At 41.8% G+C, this 27978-nt stretch overlaps 1 protein-coding gene across 1 annotated transcript in view; it reads left to right on the top strand.

The window, feature by feature from the left end:
* grik5 (glutamate receptor, ionotropic, kainate 5) overlaps positions 1-27978 on the top strand; it is a 106914-nt gene that overhangs the window by 25920 nt on the left and 53016 nt on the right. The window contains exon 2 of the mRNA XM_002936400.5: positions 11353-11495. Coding sequence (XP_002936446.1) covers positions 11405-11495 — 91 coding nt within the window. The 5' untranslated portion in view covers positions 11353-11404. The remainder of the gene's footprint in view (positions 1-11352; positions 11496-27978) is intronic.

The raw sequence follows: 27978 nt of genomic DNA, 5'->3' as shown, positions 1-27978 counted from the left end.
TGAAGAGCTACAATGCACCATTGTGATTGGATTAGTGGAAGAGGTTATATACTGAGGACTTCCTGTACCAGTTAGTTGAACTGAAGAAGCTGCTCAGATAAGTAATGAAATATCATATGCACCAAAAGAAACAGTTAGAACTCTTTTGGCTGACATTCTTGAAAGATGACATTGCTGCAAAGTTTCCAGATATCATAAAAACCACCCCTCCCAGCTTTGTTACCATTCTCCTATACATAAACCACAAAACCCAAGGACAGTTTTTTTTGCAGCATTTGTTGCCTTGTTCCCATGAAGCTGTGCATCTAATACAAGCCTCTTTTTATATAACGTGCTTTAGTAAATCCGTGGTATTTTCTTGCCTCTAAGAAATGTTGCAGGCTTTGTAGGATTGTTACATTAGCCCCATTATGCCATAACAGCCATTATATTAGCACAGGTGCCAAGACTAGTCTAGGGTTGGCTTGCATGGCATCATGACTTCATAGTGTATTGAGATTTTCCCTTCCTTTAATTTGTATTCTCATTTATTTAAGGTCCTTTCTAACAGAAGAGCTTAATGACTGCCATAATGTCTGTGCAGGAATCACTGCATCATCTAGAATTAACAAACTGCTCCCATAACCATAAAGCATTATAAAGGACAATGGGCTAATATATGCCAAGGAGACGTATCACATTCTAAACCAGGCTGCAAGGCCAAGCTCTAGCCTCTTGCTCCTTGTGTCTGGCAGTTGCAAGTACTTGTTCCTGGTTGTTCTGGGACAGTGATCCCCAACCAGTGGCTTAGGGGGCAACATGCTGCTCACCAACCCCTTGGATGTTGCACTCAGTGCCCCCAAACCAGGTAGTTATATATGACTTGGGGGCAAGTTTTGGTTGAATAAAAACAAGATTTACTACCAAATAAAGCCCCCTGTAAGCTGATAGTGTGCATAGAGGCTGCCTAATAGCCAATATTAGCCCTTATTTGGCTCCTCCATGAACTTTTATGGTGCTTATGTTGCTCTCCAAGTATTTTTTGACTGTGGTTGGGAAAGGTTGGGATCCCTGTTCTTGGAAATACTGCTAGGATTGGTGAACTGGGCATTTATACATTGATACTGTTTTGTGTCCATTTTGATCTGGACTAGATCATTTTATCCCTTTTTTAAATGTTTCACCTAAAACCTGTAACTTACAGTTACTAATATTTATTCATAAATTATGCATACTGCCACTAGGTGGCATATACACCAAAAGAAACAGTTGAGAACTCTTTTGGCTGACATTCTTGAAAGATGACATTGCTGCAAAGTTTCCAGATATCATAAAAACCACTGCTCCCAGCTTTATTGCCACTCTCCTATAAATAAACCACAATACCACAATAACTTAGGACAGTTTTTTTTTCATACAATAAGGTAACTGGTGTCCTGCAGGCCCCCCTCTTTTACCACTTATCTCATTACCACCGTGCTGACAACCTCACAGGGGTACCAGGCATCCCCTGGTGCCGATTCAACCCCTGCCCCCTGGTATTTACGCCATTGCTTTTATAGACTTCTATCTAATGGCTCAATGATTGCCACTGTGCTCTCAGGCAGTTTTGTGCTGGTGCCAGCAGCTGCTTTCTATTTATATAGCAGACGCTGGAGCTGTTAGGCGACAGTCTCACCTAAGCGAGTGCTTCCGAATAATCTTCATCCGACAGCCCCAGCGTCTGTTTCTCATGTATAAGAATGGGAGTGGCTCCACTTGCCTGTATTTGCTTTAAAAAAATGTGGACTTTGCTTACTCAGAGAGCTGCCATGTTGCTTTCTCCTGCCGATGGATTCCCTCCAACCCTAAAAAGAGCAACACTACATAAAAGTCATAAATAACTAAATCTAACTAGTCTATAAATATGAACATTCTGTTCACACAAGCTATTAGCATAACTATCTGCCTGTGTAAAACTCCATGCTGGCACACAGATATGCATGTGCAAAACATATTTTACTTGTTAGGAATATAAACCTGTTTTACAGCAAGTTTGGGCAAATTGCTTTATCTGTGCTGATTTCTCTTGCTGTCACCCAGCATTACTATGAGTAAATGTTTTTACAACAAGCTCTTTAAAATAAATGCATATGTTTGATAACAAGCAGCAGGCGCAGGGAATGCATCTTTTCTGGAATAAATCTCTTACAAGGCTGCTTGTAACCTTTATACACTATATTGCTGTGCTGTTTAAAGGGATATTACCGAGATATGCTAATATTGTATAGAGATAAGCTGGTTCCTCTGCTTAGCATCCACTTGAAAGAAGTTAAGGTATGGTGTCCAATATACCGAAACATTAGAAATTATTTGCTTTTTCTCCGTAACAATAAAACAGTACCTTGTACTTGATCCCAACTAAGATATTATTAATCCTTATTGGGGCCAGAACAGTCCTATTGGGTTTATAAAATGTCTAAATTATTTTTTAATAGACTCAAGGTATGGGGATATCAAAATCACGACAAGACCCCTTATTTGTAAAACCCTAGGTCCTGAGCACTCTGGATAACAGGTCCCATACATGTACTGATACCCTAAAATACTGATAAATGGCCACCCTCAGGACCCAGCATATTGACTTCTGATGTTCTGGGCTCTTAGAAATCCCATTTACAGTGTTCCAGTAAAGTTGGAAGGGGTTTCTGAGGGTGCAGTTGCCTGTTTAACTAAACTGTTGCCTCCATACAAGGAAGAAGCACACCAGCATACAGCCAAATGCCTTTAACACATTTATTGCAGAAAGAAGTGGCACAAGCTTTTGGGGTATACACCCTTCTTCAGGTGAAATACATCATGTATGTATTAAATACCAAACTGCTGCACCAAAGTTGCTGTATGCTTTGATGTTGATAAAAAAAGTGTGAAACACATACAGTCACACACTTAAATAAACATATAAATAACATTCCACGTCAGTACAAGTCATTAGATTCAATGTGTGAGTTCTCTTGGGAGCAGATGGGATTTTATATGCAAGTAATTCCACCTACACTTGCATATAAGTGTTAGATCTACACAAGGCCTTGCAAAAAGATTGTAATGAGAATATATAGATAAAACCAGAAGAATCACTGATCTGCATCAAGCTGAAGCAGACAAAGCCTAAGCTCTGTCCAAAAACCCACATTTAGGTATACTGGGTACTCACCAGCTCTCTTTTAACATGACTAACAAGTCAAACCAGGGCTGCTATCAGGAGGTGCCCCATGGCAGAGGGGTCCTAAGAGCCTATGGCAATGGGTGAGGGTTGTGTACATCATAGGTATATTGTTATAATTTCATATGACTGGGTTTATCAGGAGTTTGGTCATACTGTGGGTAGGGCCCTATTCTGCTTGTTGGCAGCGGGGCAAGGAGCGGGAGCTTGTCTCAGGAGGCAATGAGCTGCCAGTTTCCAGGGGCAGAAAAAATTATCTTCTGGTAACTTCAACCTTAATAGTATGGGGTCCCTTTACTTCAGATAGACAATAGTGCTCAGTTGCACAATGATGCTTTATTACCCTATGCTGTCATTTTGCAACATCTAATAGACCATTGGTTCTCAATGTCGGGACCGTTTAATACAGTTCCTCAAGTTGTGGTGACCCCAACCATAAAGTTATTCCTAAGACCATTGGAAATATGTGTTTTCCGAAGGTCTTAGGTGACCCCTGGGGTCCCGACCCACAGGTTGAGAACTGCTGCAATAGACTGATCAAAACAAATTGCTGTGGTTTATGATCTCATTAGAAAGAACCCCTCCAGAACTGCAAGCTTCCCAGGATTCAGTTCTTACCTCAGTGTCAGGTAAATGTCTTACCTGTGCACTTCATTTATCAATTATTGTATTAATGATATCATCCAATGGAAAATTTGTGGGAAAACTTCATTTTAAAATACTTTACTAGTAAGTTGTTTATACATTGGCTCTGCGATGTCTCTTGGGCATAGACCCAGGAATAAATAGGGCCAGAAATATTAAAGGGACACTAGATTAAGGTACTCAGTTATGAAGTGTTTTCTTTCCCATTCTACTGAATAAAAAAAGCAGATTCAACAATCAAAGTGAACCTTCCATACATTATTATATTAATTGGGAAGAACATTTGTTTTATATAAACTGTAAGCTCTACAGGGCAGGGACCTCCTTTCTACTGTGTCTCATACCACAAGGCACTCTGTATTTATACATATTTATTGTATTTATTATAACACTTGTCCTCCCTGTGTGTAATTTTGTAAGATTGTACAGCACTGCATACCCTTGTAATGCTTAAATAAAGTTATACAGACATACATACATAATAGCTAATCATGTGGTTTAGAGCCTTCTTGTTGAACATGACTCTGGGAAGAGCTGGCAACCTGGTGACATACCCACAGAAGTATGGCTGGAGGACTGTTGCAGGGATCTAATCTTGAAATAGATATCTGTAAGTAGGGCAGTAGGGCAGAACGGGGACCTGTGGGTATTTTGCATTTTTTGAATCTATCAAATACCAAGGTAACATCTAACAATAGTGGTTGTGCTCACCTTTTGTGTATTTGAGTTCACATCCACCTAAGCAGGCAATTGCATGGCAAAATTGGCACTCCATTTACTTTTATGCTTAGAAATTTGGCTAGAAAGTACCATGGAGTAACAGTTTTTTATAGAGGATGCAACACTTGTGACTGATAGGTGAGCCAAAAAGTATAGGGGCCCAGTAGGATTCTAATTTAGGTTGTTTCAATGTTTAAGGAGGCCCTAAAATTATTTTGATGAGGGGCCTAGTATCTTCTAGCTTTTCCACTGACAATGAGGGAGCCAATTGTTTTGATTATTGTAGGGCAGGACCAGGTATTGCCCTGGCAGGCTGTTGGGTGACCACTCGTCTCCAGACTAAATCATCTGCTGTGAGCTGGAAAGAGCTACATGCTAGGAACTTTATAGAATGCCTTCTCTGAGTTATTGGGGTGAAACATTAGATTTTATACCTACACTTCTCACGGCAGCAAGTCAGTAAATCACTGGTGTTTGTCTGTTCTTATGACTTTCTCCCTATACAGAGATCTTGCTAAATTTCTGTGACATGGAGGGGCCCCTTGACAGCTCCACTTAATCTAACATTGCATGGAGAAAATAACAGCCCTTCTCTCTCCTGATGTGCAGCCACCCTGCCTGACACCCAAGAGACAGAAAAAAAATAATTTTCTAACGTGGGCAAAGTGCAAAAACATGCCAGATTATCATGCAGGTTGCACTCACAACTCCCAGAGTTTATGCAAGGGGGAATTGGTGTATGCTCACAATCCCCTCAACACCTTGTTAATGGCAGGTGTAAAGTATGGGGCTCCCTTGTGCCTTTCTTAAGCACAAACATGTGCATTGTGCCTCTCCTAAGCAAAAACTCAAGCACAGCTACCTTATGTGTGGCATTCTGGCACATGGAAAGGACCCCCAAAGGGCCCTAGCCCCTCCCATTAGCTGGAGCTAAGGCTGCCTATACATAATCAGATCTTTGCCCTAAGTGGTCCACTGAATGTGGCTGATCATTTGGCCAAAAATCAGGTTACATGTTGGTCTAGTGCAGACCTGTTGGCTTTGGATCATATCACATCTAACCAGTGTAATCGTTGACCAGTAGGATTTTCCACCTGCCTGACCAATATCTAATATAACATGTAGGGTCCTACTCCAGGAATGCCCAGCTGGCACTCTACAAGCTGATGTAAAACTGTATCTTCCAGCTTCTGCGCAGTTAGTGGGTCACAGATTGGGCATTGGATACTGACGTATATATGTCAAGATGCTCAGCTAGGCAAAGTAAGTATTCTGACTTGCTAACACAGAATTTGCTTTGGTTGACTGATACATAGGACATGCTGCATGGTTGGCAAAGGGTGTTCTGTTTGACTGAAATGCAAATGGTTTATTTAAAGGGGTGGTTCACCTTTAAGTTCATTTATAGTTTGTTATAGAATGGCCGATTCTAAGCAATTTTTCAATTGATCTTCATTATTTATTCTCTATAGTTTTTCAATTATTTGCCTTCTTCTTCTGCCTCTTTTCAACTTTGGAAATGGGTGGGGGGGTCACTGACCCCCGTAGCCAAAACACTGTTGCTCTGCAAGGCTACCATTTTTATTGTTATTGTTACTCTTTATGACTTATTTTCCTATTGAGGTCCTCTCCTATTCACATACAAGTTTCTCATTCAAATCACTCCCTGGTTGTTAAGGTCATTTAAATCATAGCAACCTGATAACTGCTGAAATTCCAAACTGGTGAGTTGCTGAACAAAAAGTGACATAATAAAAAAAAAAAACAATAATAAAAAATAAAAAAATGAAGACCAAGTTAAAGTAGGCTTACAGTATTACGCTCTACATCATAATTAAAATTGCCTCAAATGTGAACAACCACTTTAAGGTCTTATAGTCTATACATTATAATACCTCCTGACATGTAGGTGCCTCCTCAGCAATATAATATCAAGAGTTGAATTGTGCAGGCTAAGCATGTGCCCTTTGGTGGAGATATATGGGCTTCTCTGGTGTAAATTAAAATAATATTAAAATCTACTAGGATCTCTAAGACCTTAAAAGGCATAATGGTTTAACAGGAAGGCCCACCAGGAATTTTCTGGTACAGGTATGTGATCCCTTATCCGGAAACCCGTTATCCAGAAAGCTCTGAATTACGGAAAGCCCGTCTCCCATAGACTCCATTTTAATCAAATTATTCAGAATTTTAAAACTGATTTCCTTTTTCTCTGTAATAATAAAACAGTACCTGTACTTGATCCCAACTAAGATATAATTACCCCTTATTGGGGGCAGAACAGCCCTATTGGGTTTATTTAATGGTTAAATGATTCCCTTTTCTCTGTAATAATAAAACAGTACCTGTACTTGATCCCAACTAAGATATAATTACCCCTTATTGGGGGCAGAACAGCCCTATTGGGTTTATTTAATGGTTAAATGATTCCTTTTTCTCTGTAATAATAAAACAGTACCTGTACTTGATCCCAACTAAGATATAATTATCCCTTATTGGGGGCAGAATAGACCTATTGGGTTTATTTAATGGTTAAATGATTCCCTTTTCTCTGTAATAATAAAACACTACCTGTACTTGATCCCAACTAAGATATAATTAATCCTTATTGGATGCAAAACAATCCTATGGGGTTTAATTAATGTTTTATTGATTTTTTAGTAGACTTAAGGTATGGAGATCCAAATTACGGAAAGACCCCTTATCCGGAATACCCTTGGTCCCGAGCATTCTGGATAACAGGTCCTATACCTGTACCTTAGTGCACCATTCCAAAAGTGGGTTTAAGTGTCAAGCTATTAGCCCAGTCCGCCTCTCTCAGCCTTGAATGAATGAGATACCGACATCTTTGACTCAATAGACAAAGTAACCAGATGGCAGGTGGGCACATATATTAGAGTATATGGCACAGCTATATATTACCACTGCCCAAGCAGCTATTATATGAAGTGTTTAGGAACAAATTGGGGTTTTCACAGGTAATTGTATGCAACGCTGCAGGGAAAGCTGGCAGGGACAATCAGTGGGCAAGGACTGGGCAGGGATGGCACCTGCAGGGAGCACACATCCAACACCTGTTAATATAACTGAGACAAGCAGCCACCTGCTGAGATAGGGGCCAGACAGAAAATGCAAAGAAAGGAGAATCTGGTATGCTGGAACAGCACTGGGCATGGATATAGCAGGGAGGGACAGGGAGAGAGGCGAGGTGTACCAGTGTAAGCACTCCTGCCTGCTACCTGTCACTCTGACTGATGCTCTCCATTAGTGTCCCCGGGTCATTATACGGAGATGGAGCTCTCATATGATAAATGGGACAGTGCACAAGAGGAACTCATATATCAATGCCCTCCCCCAGTGGAGTGTGTGCCTGTACCTGAATATATCCGGCACGTGCCAGTGCATGCTCCTAGCCCAGCCTTCATGCAAATAAAATTCATTTAACAGGAATAAGCAATCTTTATCTAACAGCAAACCTACAACTCCCAGAATTCTCCATCCGGTGTGTTACTACGAGAAGCAGATTGGTGAAAGACAAAGATCCAAAATGGCCACTACAGAATTAGCAAAGTTTTCTTGATCAACAAGAGGACTGTTGGTTTGCATGGGGGGGTCTGGTGAAATTAATAGAAGGGGGTACATTATTCCCATTAATATATTTCTGTTGTGACATCACTCATTTAAGATATATAATAATAGGTTTAATCCCCTTGCATATCATGGTTTAATACACAATCTCTGGTATTCTCTGCAGATAAACTACAGTATATATTGTTTTTATTGAATTCAGTCTGGCCCCATGTTTTCTACCTCTCACAGTTACAAGGATATATAGGATATAGGATAAACAGCAGCCAGAGGGACTGAAAGGTCTCACTTTCTGACACCCAGCTTTTTTTCTTTTTCTCTCTCTCTTGTTCTCCATTTTCTCACTGTTTGGCACTCATTTTTCTCTTTCTCTCTTCTCTCACTCTGGCACCCTGTCCATTGTGTCTTCATACTCTCCCTCTCTGAACCCAGCTTTCTTTCTCATCTCTACCTTTCTGACACTTAGTTGTTTTTTCTCTCTGCTCTCTCGCTCTGTGACACTCATCTCTTTCCCTCTCCACTCTCACTGCCTGTCACCTAGCTATTTCTCTGATGTCTCTTGTTCACCAAGCTCTCTTTAAAATCCCACTCTCTGCCCCTTTGTCCTTCTCTCTGTCTCTGGTTTTGGCAGTTCCCTCGTTTGTGTCACTCTCCTATCACTATCTATTCTAACACCTCAGTTAAGCAGCTCAGCTACCTTTGGCCAGACAAGAAGCCATTCCATAGCCAAACTGGCAGAGACACAACTGTTGCCAGGAAGACTCGGGCAGCTCAATTTGCCCTAAGGCCTACAAGGCAGGGTCACAGCCAGGCAATCACAGGGGCCTTACAGGGTGCAAGCAGTGAAGCTTGAGGTTCTTAAATCATCCCCCAACCCCTTCTTACCTTTTCTAGGAACTCTGGTAGTACCTGTGTGACAGTTGCCTAAGCACTCTCAGTCCTATGAACACTCTAATTTCTATGAGCATTCTCACCATCTGTGACTGCTTAGCGTACCTCTGTCATGCACTCAGTGATCTCAGTGTATATCTCTGCAGGTCACTCAGCAATGTCATTGTCTGTTGCTGGGCACTGTGCCACCTAGAGCTCCCCTTTTGTTCCTTAGTGCTCAGCTCTTTCTTTTTCTTAGACCTCTCCTGCATCAGTTCCCATTCTATTTCATGAGTGCTCTTATAGTACTCTCCCCTTTTCATCAGATCTGTGAGTGAGTTTCATCTACCTGTGCTGTGGATCATTTGCAAACACAAGTGCAAAGAACTTAAATGGTTGCAAAAATATGCACCTTTAAATATAATTAGCAAAGAACTTTGCGCCTGTCCATGCTCCCTAAAGAATAAGTAACCCTATACAGTTCCCTTCAAGGCCTATAAGGTTAGCTGAAACAGCCCTTGAGCCTTACCTTCACAGACAAGACCTGACTAAACCCCTCTCCTGGTTTTACATTGCAATGCACTGGAAGTCTCTAGATCCCCCTTCCCTACAATTTTGTCAAAAATTGGTGGACAATTCCCTTCCTAGCCAGAATCTGACCTACCTAGCAAGAGGGTGCCCGGAGAAATTTAATGCCATATGGGTACATGGTTGGACTTACAAAATGTATTTATTGTAGAATATTCTTAATCCCGTGCATCTATAATCGGTACCTTAACCTTCAGGCTTACTCTGTGAGTGCTAGCGCAGTCTGTGAGTGCAGGCTTACTCTGTGAGTGCTAACTCAGTCTGTGAGTGCAGGCTTACTCTGTGAGTGCTAGCTCAGTCTGTGAGTGCAGGCTTACTCTGTGAGTGCTAACTCAGTCTGTGAGTGCAGGCTTACTCTGTGAGTGCTAGCTCAGTCTGTGAGTGCAGGCTTACTCTGTGAGTGCTAGCTCAGTCTGTGAGTGCAGGATCAGTTTGTGACTGCAGGATCGGTCTGTGAGCACTGTCTGTCTCTGATCCCATTCTCTGTACTTACAGTGTATCACACAGCCCCGATCTTATCCTATTTCCTCACTCCCTGGTCAGGCTCCAACCTCTCCTTTGTCTCTCACACGTTATCTTCTCAAAATAATTGCTTTTCTAATATTCCATTTATTTTCCTCTCTATTTCTATAAAACACTGTCATTTCTATTAACCATTGTGTGTGTTTCAGTCTCTTCTCAAAGTCCTCGTCCAGCGGTCTCTCCATAGGTTCTAGCACGCTACAGGGCAGAATGGCTGTTGGGCAGGGGGCTTTCAATTGATTAGGCCACATAAAATTTTAAGTTTGTGTAGCTTGAAACAAATGAATTCAATACTTTGCCCTGTTATTTTGAATTTGTAATATTTTTTATAAATGAAATCAGCATGTTCTCCTTATCTTATTTATCTGTGTTATAATATCGGTGAAAGACAACAAATGGAGGCGTGGCATAACAGTGGCCATGGCCAGGCAAAAGACTATGGCACTGTCCATAGCAGTGACAATTTCTAATAGCTTTTTACACACATAAATACCATAAACAGGTATTTGCCTTAAGCTTGCAGGAATATTTAATTGTAGAATGGTCATGTAATGTCTGAGTGATTGCCTCATAAGGCTAATGATCCAGACATGCTCTTTGATTATTCTAACTGGACTCACCAGTTGGTTGCTTTAGGTTACTGCACTTGGACAAATCACCATGTTAAATGAGCCAGAGTGACTTTTCCTGGGAAAAGTCACCATGACAAAAGGCTCAGAGTCACAGTGAATTGCTTCCCACTGCAGTCAAAGTATTTCTTTAAGGGTCTAATGGCGTTGAATTATAGTCCAAACTATATATTGCTAGGCTGATATTGTTGTAGGCTCTATACCAATCAAAGTGCCTCCCTCTGGTTTCAGAGAAAAGGTGTTTATGACAGCAATAATGGTCCAATAAGGAATCAACAATGCCAGAGGTAAAAACAATTAGTTAAAGTAGAGCATTCAAAGCAAACATTTTATTTTAATGTTAATAATTGTGCGAAACTTTGTTTCTAAAGGGCTACACAGATGCCTTTATTTTCATTGATTATATGAACTAGGCATGGTTTTACTTTGTTGTTGGACTGATATCCCCAGCATGTTTTGAGAATGCTTGCAGTTGTGGGCCAGTAACGTGGGCTGTGTGTTGGTCGTGTCACGTTTGTTTGTCATGTGACAAACACTTATCTGTTGTGCTAATGACTATTCACTCAAGCTGTATCTCAGCATCACTCTTTCTCTCTTTGTCCCCCACAGGTGGTGTCAGCCTGGCTGCGCCCTGATCCGTCTCCATGAGGAGTAGAAGAAGATGCTGCAACTTGAGCTGGGAGCTCCGCTCCTCCTACTGCTCCTGAGTTTCACCTCCCCGGGGGTCTCACTTCTGTCATCGTTACGTGTTGGTGAGCACTTTCACTCACTTGAACTTCAAACAATCATACAGAGCTGGGAATCTTGAAACTGTGGGCCCCAACCCTTTATCAAACCCCTTTTAGCCATTGTAGGTTACAGATTTAGGAAAACATTGGTGTACCTGTCAGTCAGCCATAATTCCCAGAATATCTTGGACACCAGTTTTTACCCTAACTCTTACCAATTTACTTTCAAACTGGACCTTCAGGTTTATCTAGGAGAGCAGATAGGAATTCTCCCCAAATTGAGCCCTCCCTGTCAGTCCTCCAAGCTCCCCCCAAATGTGGCCAGCTCCACAGTCTTGGGAACCACTGCAGTAAAGGGAAGTCCTGTGTGCAATGGCCTCTCTTGGGGATGTAGATAATAAGTAACAGGCTTTCCTGCTCTTGGGCTTATATAAATACTTGGTCTTTAAGAGATAGCCGAATATAAAAACTGTACCAATAGGTGACCCAGTTTATTATGTTCCTGCACTTGTGCAATGATCTAAGCTTTTATCTGTGGCGCCAGCTTGTCTAGAACATTCTGACTTCCAGTAGTGTATTTGGTTTTGATTTTTTATAGTCAACTGTGCTGCTGACTGTTTAGGTAGATTAAATGAGTTGCCTTCCAAAACCCTAAAATGATTTTTACATTTTGCTGCTACAGTGATGTATGATTTGACTCTTGATTGACTAAGAGCTCAGTGTGCTACATGTGGCACCCAGGATGTGAGAAAAAGTGCTACTAGTAGCTGCTACTTGTCACGGGTACTAAAATAGACAACGCTGATCATTTACTGATAATTGTCTCTGTGTTTGTTTTAGCAGAGGCAATTCTCAATATAGTCTATGGCAGGGAATTTCCTGGCATTTAGTAACTGTGACAAGTAGCTGCTATTAAATAGCTCTATGTGTCTTCACCCTTAGGGCTGTGGCACACGGGGAGATTAGTTGCCTGCGACAAGGGAGATTTGTTGCGGGCGACTAGTCTCCCTGTCTGCCACAGCCCTTAAACCAAATTAAAAAACATTTGGACTTTCTTGGTAGCATTTTGAGCACGGAAACTGAATTTGTCCAAATTCAACTAAAATTTAAAAATCGGGGTCTATGCTTGGAATTTAGGGACAGCTGGCCGCCATGTGGGCAGTGAAACTCGTATACTCTTGGCATTGTGCCTCTTTGGATGAAGACTGTGCATTGTGGGGTGTATTGTACTAGTGCCAGTGATTAGATGCTAGGCATATTTATCACTTTTTCTCTGGTGCCCATTTGCTAGAAAGCACTTGGTTACTGGCCAGAAGTTGACATTAAAGGAACAGTAACACCAAAAAATGAAAGTGTATAAAGGTAACTAAAATATAATGTGCTGCTGCCCTGCACTGGTAAAAATTGTGTGTTTACTTCAGAAAGTCTACTATAATTTATATAAATAAGCTGCTGTGTAGCCATGGGGGCAGCCATTCAAAGGAGAAAAGGCACAGGCACATAGCAGATAACAGATAAAACACTATTGTATTCTACAGAACTTATCTGTTATCTTATCTGTAACCTGTGCCTTTTCTCCTTTTTTTTCCAGCTTGAATGGCTGCCCCCAGGGCTACACAGCAGCTTATTATATAAATTATAGTAGTGTTACTGTAGCAAACACACCAGTTTTACCAGTGCAGGGCAACAGTACATTATATTTTTATTACTTTAAAGCTTTTTCATTTTTTTGTGTTACTGTTCCTTAAATAAAATTAAATTTTATTAATTGTTTTCTTTAATTTAATATCTTAGTGGGGTTGATAAGTCTCTGATAGTCTCCGATAAGTCTCTAATGGCAAAATTAGCTAGGTAGACCTTCACAAGAATCATCAGCATAGCACTTCTAATGCTCGAGCAGGCTCATTCTGATTGACAAGCAACTAATCCCTCTGTATCAATATGTGGCTTAAAGTATGTTAGCCACACAGAACAGGCGGAATCGTACATGTACATGAGGCTGCCAAGAAGATGTTTTGATTTTCTGCAGTTCCAACCAACACCGGCTTGAGCTTTTTCTCTCCATGGGGAATTTAAGTGCTACTAGAAAGTCACCCTGACATTATCCTGGGGCTGGGGGTTACTGTACAATGTATACAATCATCCTTGTACTAATGTAGGTTCCTTCTTTTTTCTTGTATGAATTCCCATGAGTCTGTGGGGGAAGGGTATATCACAAGCCTGCTCCTTTTTCTCCCATCCCATTGATCCCTCTTTCTGATGGATTTACAATGCACCCTTTGGGACACCCAGCCTATATTTCTCTAGTACTGACAAATACATCACCCCTTTGCCCTGCTGACCTTAGACCCAGGTCTTGTGGAGCAGAGGTCTGTTTGTGTTGTCCTTATTGTGCAGTTAGCATTTCAGTTAGTACTGCATAGTTCTTTTATAAGCAGTTTTAATCTGCCATGAACTACCCTCCTTAAATGGCAGTATCATGCTTTGATAACCACTGGGGATACATAGTTAAAGTGCCTATAAAAATATGTACCGTGCATTCAACTTTCACTTCATAACCACACGGGCAATTCAACACTGTTGCATTTAAGCCATCTGGTATATGCCATTTAGGTAATAATGAAATCTATTAAAGCCAATTAAAGGCAGCGAGTCTAGCTTATCTGCATGGATGTCAATATGATGCTATGTATTGCCTTTAGTTCTCTGAGCCTGCTCAGAAGAGGCATTTGTAGTAAAACTATTTTAGTATTTAATATGATACCAGTGAATGTAAACAGACTTTGATATTTAAGCTAATTGTGCTTTGCTGCCCCTTGAAATAACTCCCAGTAACCAAGAGAGAATTATCTGCTTCAAAGAAAAAAATAGCTCCTCTATTTAATTAAGTCACTTTACGTCAATTTGATGACAAAGGGGGGCTGAGTGGTTTATTTTTCCAGACAACATCTCTGAAATGAGTGCATGGCTATGGGGCATTTGTTGAAGCAAACCATTTGTTGAAGCATCAGTTTAAAGTCAGTCTGTCCAAGCCACGCCTGTCGATTCTTTTTGGCATGTAAATGGAAGATAGATAGATGGCCAACGGAATGTCTTCTCACTTTCTCTCAGATCTACTCTATGTTGGCCAAGAATTATGGAACACTGCTATTTGGCCTTCTGTGTGGCTGAATACCTTAACAGTGGCCAATACACAGGCTGATCCTGTAGCCTAGTGATGTAATCTGTTATAATCAGGGCATAATGATGTCACTTGTGTCACATGACTCATTAAAACAGGTAGAAGAATAAATAATTCATACTATACTTCAAAATATAACAACGTGTTCTATGAACTTTAATATGTCATGGAACTCCTTAGTGACTCAGTAATATATACATATGTTGGACAGCTTTTATTCTCTTATTGAAGATGTTGCCAGTGTAATAGATCCGGTTGGTAAAGATCCTTTGAAGCTCACATCTTGCACCTTGGGAATCATTTCCAGAAATCAATATGTGCGAAGGAATATTTCCCCTTTCATCTAAGGGTAGCCCTTTTCTTGCTAAACACCTTGTAAGCTTCATTGTCAGTTACAATGCTGTAGGTTTCTGGCCATCGCCTCCAGCACTTCGATGAAGCTGAATCTTAGAGCTTTTTGGAATCCTAGCATTTGAGAAGGGGCTTAGTGCAGACAAGGTAACTCACAAATTATTGCACCCTTGGCAGAGATTTGGCTGAACCTAATCTTGGCTGATAGGCCGAGCCTGTAGGGCACGACTTACTGTGCTGAAAGTTAGAAGACCTATGAGCCTTATTTATAAGTTTATTGTCACTTGAAACAGATGGTACAATATATTTATTATATATATATATATAATATATATATATATTTTTTTTTTTACATAAGTCCTGAGAGAGCGGCTTCGTTATTTTCTATTTTTGTCTTCTGCTGTTGGAGGCTGCACCCAGGCAGTTTGAGTGCTTTAAACGTGAGTGCCAGTGGTTTCCATTTTCGTTTATATATATATATTTATATATATATTAATACCTATCAGTGTGCCATATTCTTTTCATTGGATACAGCACTGCCATCAGAAATCATGGGGGTTTATATTACAGGGTAAGAACCTAAGATTTCAGCATAGGCATGTGTCACAGGCAAAATTTGAGGGGAAGGGGTGCGAAGCAGGGAGAAAGTGGAGAGCAGTAGAGGGGAGAGAGTGGTGGGGGTCTGTGTGGACCAAGCAGTGTGTGTGAGGTGGGGTTGTGGCAGGTGAAGGGCAAGCAGGAAGGGTGCCAGGCCCAGTGATGATGCCATGGATACCATTACATACATTACACCATTACATGGACATATTACTTTGCCTGGTTGTAAGTTATCTGCCCGAATACCCATTTGGATGTTGGCCTTGCCATCTAGATAGAATGGGAACTCTTGTTTGAAATAGTCAAAATAAATCAGATCTGGCCATGCCCCCAATATGCTCGGCCACACCCTTGTCACTCCAACCATGCCCCCAGCCTGCCCTGTAAATTCTTGGCTAAGCCCCCTCCAGGGTCTGTAATTCTGGACCATCATGTCTTGTTACCCATCATAACAGGGCCTTAGACTACCCTCCCACCTTCCCCCCCTCTCCTAAGGATGGACCTTCACAGGCAGTGCTGAATTATGATATAACTTCATGTGTACACAGAACATATTTGTGTTATACATATGAGTGCCAGGGTCACCGTAAAGAATCATGGAGCCGCATAGTACTAAATTAGCCAGTAACTGGGCCCTGAAAAAAAAAAATGGCCCAATGCCATACCCCTGAACTGCCCTAGCAGGACTCCACTACACCAATCCCCCACCCATAGTCCACCCATAATCCACCCAAACCTGACCCCAACAAACCATGTCCTCTTAGTAACTGGTAAATTACATTCTTGTGCCTCTAGGGGCTCTGTTCCATCCCCTGTACCATCTTGGCAGCCCTGGGTGGTACCATTTTTCTGCCCTTAGTACGGTCTGTGAATGTATGCACCAACAATCATAGGAGGGCTATTTCTCATCCTCTGATTTATGTCTGTGGGGTAATAAATTTAAAATAAACATATGAAGTGAATGTATTTTCCCTTTAATTTTCACTTTTGTTGTTTATCGGAGCCACCGATTGCATTCAGCTAAATGGATATCTCGGCTGCTGTTGCCTTTTTTCCTCTTGCATTTATTCATCATGACACAGCTTGGAAAGCTGCCACAGCTCCTTTCTCATTATAAGGAGATGCCTTCTCAGCCAAGGTGTGCAGTCTATATCTCTGGTGTCTCACATGTGAATGGCGGCTGCTGATTTCAAGTCTTTATGGTTCTGTCATTAACCAGACCTGTAATGGTTTTTTTTGGACCATCCTGGTTGATATTATTTGTATTTTTAGAGTCAGTCATTTGCTGACCAATGTATTGTAGCCTGATTGGGGCATTTAGCACATTACTTGTGTAAACAGTGCCCCCCCCCCCAGTGCAACTGCTGGGCAAGGGTGGGAATTTTATTCATTTTGTTATTTGGGGTGACTGCTCGTTTATTGTTTTACCACTGCTAAAGCCCCATAAAAGCAATGACAGATGGGGTGTTTTGCAGCTTACTTTTTGCCTTTTGTGGCCTAGAGGGAACTGCGCTGGGCCTCTGATCCCCTGCAGTAGGCAGGAACATAATAGGAGCTTGTTGTCCTAAGTCTTCTCCATTCACCCACCCCTCCCTGATTTGATTGGTGCGTACCGATTGATTACTGCACATACAACTTATATGTTGAAATAGTTTTTTACTGTATAGACCCATAAAGTCCTTTTCACTCCTAAGCTGTCTTCCTAGGAACAGGCCATTTTGTGCCTATATAAAAATTACAGCCCTGCTTTGGTCTCCTGTTATAGCAAAGCTACAACTGTATGATGCTGCTTATTAAAGCACTTTAGTGTTCTTTAAATGAAGAATGTCCAATCGGTGTGCCACTGGGAATGCTGGGATTTATACTTGTAATTGCAATGCCACAGTCTAAAGGCAAAGTTAGGCACAAACTTCAGTCAAATAATACATTGTAATGTAGTATTTACTCTCTCTCTATCTATCTATCTATCTATCTATCTATCTATCTATCTATCTATCTATCTATCTATCTATCTATCTATATCATCTATCTATATATCTATCACCTATCTAAGTCAAGCCAAGCTTTATTGTCATCACATCTGCATACAAAAATATACACATGGGGTGAAATTGCAATTTTTATTTTTTTTTGAATCAAGAAAATTCCTATTCATATGTATAGTCCTGCCTAACGGATTCCCTGCTAGTCCCGGCTCCCCTGTGAAGCCCACCGGCACACAACTGAACCAACTGGATTGCTTTCCTGCATAAATAGCAGTCCTGCAGCGCATTGTTTCTCTGCTACTGTGATGCGCTGCAGGGCAGGATTCCATCTCCTTGTTATGAGATGCCTGTTGTGCTATGATGCTTTCTGGCTAGGGCTCCCGTCTGATGATTTCTGCTCAGGGCTTGGCTATAGGAAAGGAATGGAGGAGCTGGTTCAGTTGTGTGCAATCCAGTTCAGGGTTTTATTTCCTCTCTCCAGGCATAATGAGCTGACAGCACCTGGAGATTTCATGACAAACTCGCAATGCAGCCCTGATTTAGCTTATTTGTTTTCCTTGTCTCTCGCCTCTGATGAAGAGCAATCGGAGTAGGCTGGGCGCCCGCTATGGAAATGATCACAGGCTGCGTTCTCACAGCTGATGGGAAACACGTAGGCAGTTTGTTCATTTATATCCTCTAATAAATAACAATCTTATTTATGTGCTTGTCTTTTCAACTTGCACTTGCCATTATGATTATTGTTTATGAAGGATTCATTGGGTCGGGCGCAATGGCTTTCTAGCAAGGAAGTGTGTTTGTTGCTCGCATTACTGAATAAAATCATTATGGTTATTGATTCAGGGATTTTTCCAGTTGGATCTTTGGTGTCAGACATTCCCATCTTTGTCAGGTTGAATTGAAGGCTGAGTTTGCCTTTCATTAATTAAGACTAATTATGACTTTTTAACTTGTTGCGATGAGTAGCTCCAATTGTGCAGTTTATCATAGATGTTAGTAAATTACCCTGCAAACAGGTACTTACATTCCTCTTAGTTTATTATGGTTCTTCGGGGCTGCCATTAGGGGTTACTCCAGTCATGTGCCCTGTGGCAGTGGGCAGACCCCAGGACAAACGGATGTGATGGGTGGGGCTTGCAGGTAGTGGCCAGGGTTTGGGTGTGTAACTCTTTCTTGGCACATTCACTTAATATGGGCTGTATTTTCACAGGAGATGTGTGTTTTCAAAGAATATTGATACTGGGAACTGGGAACAGCGCAGTGCCTCCACCTAGTGGACACTGAGGAACACACCTCTAGGGGATTTCCACTAGGAAATAATCACACACGGTTTGCAGAAATATTAAACTTTATATAACTTTGGACATAAACAGTTGAACAGCTTTTGGGTGACTGATAATCCTTTCCTGAGGAAACTTGGGAGGGCTATCCACACTGGCACAGTCTCTGTACTTGCCCAGCTCACTTTAGATCCGGATAGACCCCCAACCCTTAAATCAGTTCAGTCCCTTCCCCAAGAGCTCTTTAGTCCCCCCAGGTAGCGCTACCTGCCCCAGAGTACCTTCCCTGTTGAAAGGGGTGGCTGCTCCCACGTAGCAGGTAACCAAGCAATACCTGTTCCTCCAGGGGACACACACACAGAGTACCACAGAGGACTTTATATTCCCTGGCAGCCCAGCAGACTTTTATCCTTTCCAGTCTGAACACACACTGTTTGTGCTAACTGCTCACTCTGGGTTTTCCTCTGTACTGGCAAACAACAGCAGGGGCTCCCTTTATAAGCTGCTGGGCCCGCCCCTAGATTTTTGGCTCCAAAGCTTAGGCACACCTCTCCCAGACGTGCACTGGGGCAGCCAGCCAACCGGATCCCTCCCCAGGCTGTAGCTAGGCTGGATGAGATCACAGACTGAGAAACAGGGGACAGGGTTCTCTGATCCCCTACAGGTGGATCATGTATGGTGTTTTGCCATAAAGGGGTCAGAGTGGATTATGGAGTGTAGCCATGCATGCAGGTCAGTTAGATTCTACTTGTTAGTGCCCAGGTGATCGGTGGGCTAGTAACTGGGGATCCCTGGGGGAAGTCCCTGCTAACTTAGTCAGATGGACCTCATGAATATGGAAGGCAGCCCTGTGTTTAGAGCTGAGCAGGCTCCGTTTGTCACTGTTGGTTTGGCTACCATGGTTGAGGAGGAGACCTCAGTGGCCTTAGAAAGGGAATGATTTTAGGGCAGGGATCCCCAACCTTTCTTACTTATGAGCCACAGACAAATGTAAAAAGAATTGGAGAGCAACACAAACATCATAAAAGTTCATGGAGGTGCCAAATAGGAGCTAAGATTGGCTATTAGGGAGCCTCTATGCACACTATCAGCTTACAGGGGCTTTATTTGGTAGTAAATCTTGTTTCTATTCAACCAAAACCATCAAGTCAAGAATTCAAAAATAACTACCTGCTTTGGGGGCATTGAGAGCAACATCCAAGGGGTTGGGGAGCAACATGTTGCTCACAAGCCACTGGTTGAGGGTCACTGTTGTAGGGGAATGTTTCCAAGAAGCTGCTATGAGGAACACACACTGCATAGAAACAGTGGCTGAGTATGTTAATATGCGAATCTAAAGGCAAGACATCACCATCTTGGCATTAGCTGCTAGGATAAATGAAAGAAAGTGCCTACTCCTCAATCATGATGTCCATGCCCTGGTTCGGAATGAAAGACAAAACAGTCAAGCAAAGATGCATTAGTTTGTGGCAAATCTCAGTATAGGGCACAGGAAGGTATTGTCAGAAAGAGTGTCTAGATAACATTTATGAGACTTAAGCTGGCCATACACGTGGCGATCTGACGATGTTTTGTGCGACCATCGGTCGCATGAAACATCGTCAGATCCGCCACACACCATTCAGGGCTTAATTGGCAGGTAAGGAGGTAGAAACAATAGGATTTCTACCTCCTTCTGCCGATTCAGCGCTGAAGGGAGATTTTGGTCAGGCGCCTTCTATGGCGCCCGATCAAAATTTTCAAACTGGTCCGATTCCTGCGATGTTGGTCGACTCGCCGACATACCATACACGCACCGAATATCGTACGAAACGAGGTTTCGTACAATATTATCGGTGCATGTATGGCCACCTTTATACAAATGTAGAGTTGTTGTGCCTGTTACTGTTATGATAAGATATTGAAGGTGGAACAGAACCCTATTGTGTATCATAGTCCAAGTTGGTAAACAGGTTCAGGTCAAGGCAGGCTGATTAGGTTCAATGTTATTGTTTTGGATCAAGATTACTGGTACATGAAAAGATGAACAGAAACCAGGCTTTAGCATTAATTGCAATCAGAGCCAAGCGAAAAGGAAACAGGAAGGGAGGGGTATGCCATGACAGTGACGAAAAGACTGTTGAAAGGCTGCAGAAAGGCTCTCAACTGCTTTTCTAGCCCACTGTAAAGAAAGGCAGCCAGAATGTCCCCTATTTCATAGAAACAACAGTGTCCTCAAAATGCAGTCTCTAGCAAATCCAAGAGTGTTCTATAGTAGCTATATATGTGTTTGTTTTGTGCATGTTTATTAAGAATGGGTGCTCCTATTACACCTGGAGCTACCTGAAGAATTGCAATGCTAGGCCAGCTATATGAGTCAACTCTTCTTGATACTATCAAACTGGACTTCCAGAGTACCAGAGGATCTTACAATGGGCCCAGTACCTAGTGCTCCCCAACTTACGAGAATTTCTATCAGCAACACTGATACTGTATAAATATATAAGTATCCAAAGTGCACATATCACCATTATATTTTGTAATTCACAGTCTTGAGTCAAAACCCATAGTTCTAGAGCAACTTTTCTGAACTGCTTTTCAACTGGTCTTGAAATTATTAGCCTTCCTTAATTACCCATTAACCATTACCCTGACATAGTCTGTGAGGCTTTAATTTTATTGATTTTGATAGTTTTTGTTGATTGTATAAAGATTCAGGCCCATTTTTAATTATGTTTTTTGACTTCCAAACTAGTTGCTAGAGTAAATCAGCCCCAGCGACTACTATATATAAGAGGTCATGCATAATTGTAATGTTGGCCGAAAGAGAGCACCGTTTTACTTGACGCTATGGATAAGGTTTAACTAGTTGATACAAAGTGGAAGAGCATGGCAGCTCTATCCAGTAGGAATTAACAGAAATATGCTATATGTGAATGGGTTTTGCAAGACAGCTGTAAAGTAACGGTAACAATGCTTATAAATAGTACAAAAAGTATATAGTTACCCTTAAAAGACAAGGAATGATCCCCTGCCTTCCAGTTTCAGAATGGCAGAGGATGCTGGGAGTCTCAGTTGCGTTGGAGGGGAGCAGTTCTATAATTGTGCATTTGCCTACAAAGTGCAAGACATGCCCGGCTCTGTAGCAGTAGGAGTTAATGATACGCTTCATCAGGTCACAGCAATAATACTTTAGTCACCGCAGTATTTTAGCCGCAGTAGCATAACTAAATACTGGAAGCCGGGAAGAAGTAACCTTCAGTGCTTCCAGCTCCCTCCATCTCCCCACTGGCTGAACTGACAGGTCCACATTAGGGGAAGGGTTACCAGCAATCACCTCCAATAAGCAATGCTATAAAAATGCTTTGTTTATTGCTGCATGGAAATCTATGCAGCTTTTGTGCATATTCTATGTGACCCTTATTAAACTTGGCCGCTGGCAACCCTAGCTGGGAGCTGTCATTCCACACCAGCAGATAGGCTGAAGGTTGCTTATCCCTGCTGCGGGCTTTCCTGCATGTTGCCGATAAAGTGAAAACTCATTAAAGGGCCCCTATACCTTTATTTTGTAATGAAAATGAACATGTAGGGTATAATTATTTCTTGTTACTTCCCTCTAGCATCTATGAAAGAGTTGGTATCACAGCTTGCAGATTTTCCCAAACCAGCCATTGTTTCCTAGGCCGTCTGACTGACCACAAACGCCCCATAGCTCTTCTTTTGTGTTATAATTTCCTAAGAGCTGTCAATAGGTTTACAACAATATTCATAACCCCACTTAAATGCCAGTGTCCCAATCCCAGCCCCCATTCCACCATGCCCATTAGCTAAATTAGGCAAGTTACTTGATTTTCTGTAACTTGGACATCAGGTTGCTTTCAGGAAGAAAACTAGAAATCTAGCAATAGGATTTTCTGCTCTCGGAGCCCGAGAGCCGGATATATGTCTACAAGCATGACTGTCACGTTGATTGCATGGCACTTGAAGCATCCCTCGTCGCCCTTAGGCACTGGCCATAAGTACACTCGGCACAGAGCATATGGACACGTAATATCTGCATCTATGCATTTTTATATATGATATTCTGCTGTGTATGTGTATAAGGGCTGAAGATGAAGAACTAACATTGACCCATGGTTGGCTCAAAAAAAACAAGTGCACCATTGTTGTAACCCTACCAGATCAGTCCATTATTTATCAGGTTTTTATATCTATAAGGATATATATCTGTATCCATATTCGTTATGAGTATTGGTTTGTGGTTAGCCTTTGTAAACTTTGCTATAGCAAAACAGGGGAGCACTCACCAGATGGGTTGAACTGCAACTAGGTACTCCGTGCTGCAACGTCTCAAAAACGCCCCCGATCCAGGCAAAACTCAGTGAAATATAGATAAACTGTGGACGGAGCACAGGAGCATCCTTCCATAAAATATTACTTTTATTCAAACGATTAAAACCATCAAGGAATTAGGCACCCACAGCTTTACGCGTTTCATGGCTTCTCGCCACTTCATCAGAAGCTACTGATGAAGTGGCGAGAAGCCATGAAACGCGTAAAGCTGTGGGTACCTAACTCCGTGATGGTTTTAATCGTTTGAATAAAAGTGATATTTTATGGAAGGATGTTCCTGTGCTTCGTCCACAATTTATCTATATTTAATTGAAAACTTTGCTGCTTTCTGACTTATTGAATTGTGAATATGGTACAAACCAACCCCCCATTTTAAAGTTGATTTAAACGTGAAACATCAATTGATAGTTGGTAGACTTACTCAGAGCAGTGGTGCCAGGGTGACCAGATCACTTGAAAATTCAAGGACACATCTAAAAAATCTGAATTGGTTGCAGTTTATGCCCTGCAACATGTATTTTTTTTAGACTTGTCCCTGTATTTTCAAGTTATCTGGTCAGCCTAGTCTGAGCACTTTGCATTCATTTCCTGGAGATATTAGAAGTTTTAGACAGTTTAAGACTCCTAATACCAGGCTTCCAGCTCAACATCTCGCTTTATAAGATCAGAGTGTCAGTGACTGTGTTTTTTCTATGCACTTCCTGTAAAGGGAGAGAGAGATGATGAGCTAAATGTCTGGTATTAAATGGCTAATTTCTCACTAAAAATACAAAATCAACATAAGATGCAAAAGTTTAGCATATTAGATTTGGAGTTCTGTGACCTTTGGCCTCTGCTAATGTGGTTGTGGCAGTGTCTGGTGCTTAGGCTTGCCACCTTTTCTAGAAAAAATACTTCTTATAATTTTATCTTTTTTGCCTATTACCATTTGCAGCAGGCATCATTTTTACTGGCCAGGCTGGTAAAATACCAGCCAGGTGGCAACCCTAATACTTCCTCTAAACCAGGGGCCCCAACCTTTCTTACTCGTGAGCCAAAGTCAAATGTAAAAAGACTTGAAGAGCAACACAAGCATCATAAAAGTTCATGGAGGAGCCAAATAAGGGCTAAGATTGGCTATTAGGCAGCCTCTATTCACACTATCAGCTTACAGGGGGCTTTATTTGGTAGGAAATCTTGTTTTTATTCAACCAAAAGTCAGTAATTTAAGAATAACTACCTGGTTTGGGGGCACTGAGAGCAACATCCAAGGGGTTGGGGAGCAACATTTTGCCCCCGAGCCACTGGTTGGGGATCACTGCTCTAAACTGATCACAAATTAAGAAAAAGTGAAATATTAGCTCTGCACACTGTACTCTGCGCCTGATCTGAAGTAGTTGTAAACTATGCCTTAAACTATTGCCTTCACATCCATACACAGTGGCTATAGGTCCAAGACAATTTGGTTCCTTCCATTTACAATATTTACAATAGTAAATGAAGCACAGGTTGTTTTGTTAAAAAGGACAGGGGAAGGTTAAAAGAGCAATCATGATTGGATGACAGGGGGATTTGCCCTGTATTGCTTTTGACTTTGGAAACAATGTAGGCAAGAAGCCAGTTGATTAACAGACCTGTCTTGGCTAGAAGAGAACTGACGTGCTATACTATATATAAGTGTCGAGTGTCAGAAGCAGCAGTGCAGAAAGATATGGGCATATACGGCTTCCAATATCAGTTAAGTTTACAAATAGCTTGGGCCATGGAAAATGTGTGTTGAGTGCATATTGGAAGGTTACTTAGATTGACATTTCCTTGATAGGTATATTAATAAAGCTCCCATTGTTAATGTGCTGAGTGAACCAGGATGGTTCTCCTGGCTTTAGGGGTATCAGTGGTACCAGGCTCTTTTAGTTTACTTGTATAAATAAAAAGTGATTTGCTAAGAGACCTTGGGCATAAGGGTTAATGGGGACTGAGAGGAAAGGATCATGATCCGGAGGGCAAATAATTGAAGAGCGGAAAGGATGTTGCTGTAAGGGGTAAATCAGGGCTGGATGAAGCTGTTGCTGCAAATGTCTTCCTCTATTGAAAATGCTTCTTCCCAGAGGGCCCGCAGAAATGTCAGGAGGTTCTCCTGTATCTGGCTCCTCTTATTAGACTTCATGCTGAAAAAGGAAGAGGCTGCAAGAGGAGGTTATTAGACGGGTGGGGGTGCCCTTTAGATGCTTTGTCTCGCTCTGCTCTGCACATAAAAGCTGCAATACAAAGACATACATTTAATACTCTACAATTTGTGAAATTAACATATCAAAAAAGTGGGATAAAGAAAAAGTAATAAATTCCAAATAAATGAATGAGATGAAAAGCTTCAAAGGACTCTGTTTCTAAATCATTCCCACCAACCTTGGTCAATCTCTCCCTCCGAGAGGGTGGGGGAGTGGGGATTGACTTATAGACAGAAGTGGCAAAACAGGCCTCCGTTTAGAGAGCTGGGTGCTGCCATTGCCCAACAAATAGACCCTAGTTGCTATAGATCCTGGTTTGCCAACATATCATCCTCCCATGCCCCTGCCGTAAGTGAATGGTTGCTAGAGGGCTACAGGCTGGACTTTCCCCTTAATACATATGTCTTTATTCAGTAAAACAATATGCAGCTTGTATTTTACAGTGGTTATTATTTGGCCAAAGTTATGCAGAGGGGCTGGGGCCATTGCAAATACCCCCTTTGCTCTCCCCTAAATCAGGCATTTTTAAATATGGAAAATAGGAGATATATAGATGATTGCATTTGTAAGGGTATTATACCCCGAAGCACTTACAGTCTAAAGGTGGCCATACATGGGCAGATATATGCTAGCTATTTGGGTCCTTCAGGCCAATGTATGGAACCTTCTGACAGGCATTGCCAACTGATATCTGGCAATCGGCAGGCTTAAATTTCCTGTTAGATTGTGGACCTCATTGATGCATTCCTTGCTCTTACTTCTCATGTTTCCTTCCTAGGGCCAAACGATCACATTAGCACAATATTGCCGACCCAAGGTGGGCATATCGGGGGAAAGATTCGCTCATTTGGCGACCTCGCCAAACAAGCAATTTTTATCACACGTGGCCACTTTAGTGCTTAGCAATAGTGCTTATTGTAGGTGTTTATCAATACATCAGACTCTGCAAGGAGTCTAGAAGGACCACTGCCTTGGCTTCATTTGTTGTTAGGTTTTGACTGCATTTATCCACTTGCATTTTATTGGGCAAAGTTAAAATATAGAGAGAAGATTGGAAGGTTGTGTGCGCCTCCATCTGTTGTGCAAGTGCAGTGTCCAAGATCCCCTGAACCCCGCAGCAACCATGAGGAATAGATGGTCTTTAGTGTGTGAGTAAGCACTTGGATGCTAGTTGAAAAGATGGGTGAAAGTCTTAAGGTGGCCATACACTAATTTCAGCTGCTGATATCGGTCCTTTAGACCAATTCAGCATCTTATCTGTCCGTGTATGGGCACCACCGATGGGCCTCCTTGACCGACATCTGGCCTAAAATTGGCCCCAGGGCCAAATTTTAGAATTAGCCCAGTATCACCCATCTTAGGAAGCATATTGAGAGAAGATCCGCTGTCAAGTACACAGAGGCCCAAACAGCCTCCACTAGCCCAATAAATAGTGACTGTCTATGGCATCTTACAGCAGCCCCTCTGGCATTTGCCAGAACCTACAGACTGCCAGTCTGGGACAGTCCTGGAGCAAAGCTCTATTGGAAGCTGTGGCTTGCAATAGCGGCACAGTAATCCTTTTCCAACATATTGTATATGCTTAATATTATATGGGATGCTTGCCAGATCAATGGCAGGCTCTGCAACTTTTATGGGTAAGGAAAAGTAGCGTGCTAATTGAAGCAGAGCTGTTGGTGACCCCCTAGTGGCCACCAGGGGTGCTATGGTTCTTATTGCCTGAAGAGGCTTCTTTCTGTTGCATCTCTGCTGCCAATTTCTATTTAAGAACTGCTAAAAAAAGTTCTGTGCAATTAATGCAACATATTTTTATTTTTACTACCTTATTTTAAGGAAATAATTGAAATAAGCATCTGGACCTATTTCCCTTTAACTTTGATCCTTAACGTCAAATAGAAAAGGGCAGTATGGGGCTGCACCATAGGAAGGACTTGTGAGGTGAATGAGGCCAAGAACAATTATTCAGGAGTTAGAATCATAAAGACCAAAGATAATTAGGGCGCCAATAAGAATCTTGGCATCCTGTTTCACGCAAGGTCACACTATGGAGATGTTTCAGGGATGAAAGTGACAGGATTTTGAAAGTGATTGGATGTGGGTATAAAGGAGAGGGCAGAGTGAAATGGCGCTGAGCCTGGAATGTGGCAGCGTTTTGTGATGTTAACACTAATGGATTCTTCCCATTCATTCCATTCTTTTCTTTATCCATGGATAAGGAAGGAATCAATATTCATAGATGGGGGCATCAAAGAGAATGGATGAAGCCAGGTGAGGTTGCCTTTAGAGACATGCAAATAGAGATAACTGCCCTTGACCTCAAACATAGAGGAGTTGTGCATAGTAGGGAGATGGTGCCTATAATAGCAGTGAGATAATAGCCTCTGGGAAGGGACTGTGGCTGTGGGATTATTATTAACATTTATTTATAAAGCACCAACATATTCCGCAGCGCTGTACAATAAGTGGGTTTCATACATTGGACATCCAGAGTAACATATAAAGCAATCAATAACCGATACAAGAGGTGAAGAGGGCCCTGCCCAAAAGAGCTTACAATCTACAAGGAGAAAGGGT

The sequence above is a fragment of the Xenopus tropicalis genome, chromosome 7 (genome assembly GCF_000004195.4).
Source record: "Xenopus tropicalis strain Nigerian chromosome 7, UCB_Xtro_10.0, whole genome shotgun sequence".
NCBI lineage: Eukaryota > Metazoa > Chordata > Amphibia > Anura > Pipidae > Xenopus > Xenopus tropicalis.
The sequence above is the reverse complement of the archived record's forward strand: the minus strand, read 5'-3'. Positions and strand labels throughout refer to the sequence as shown.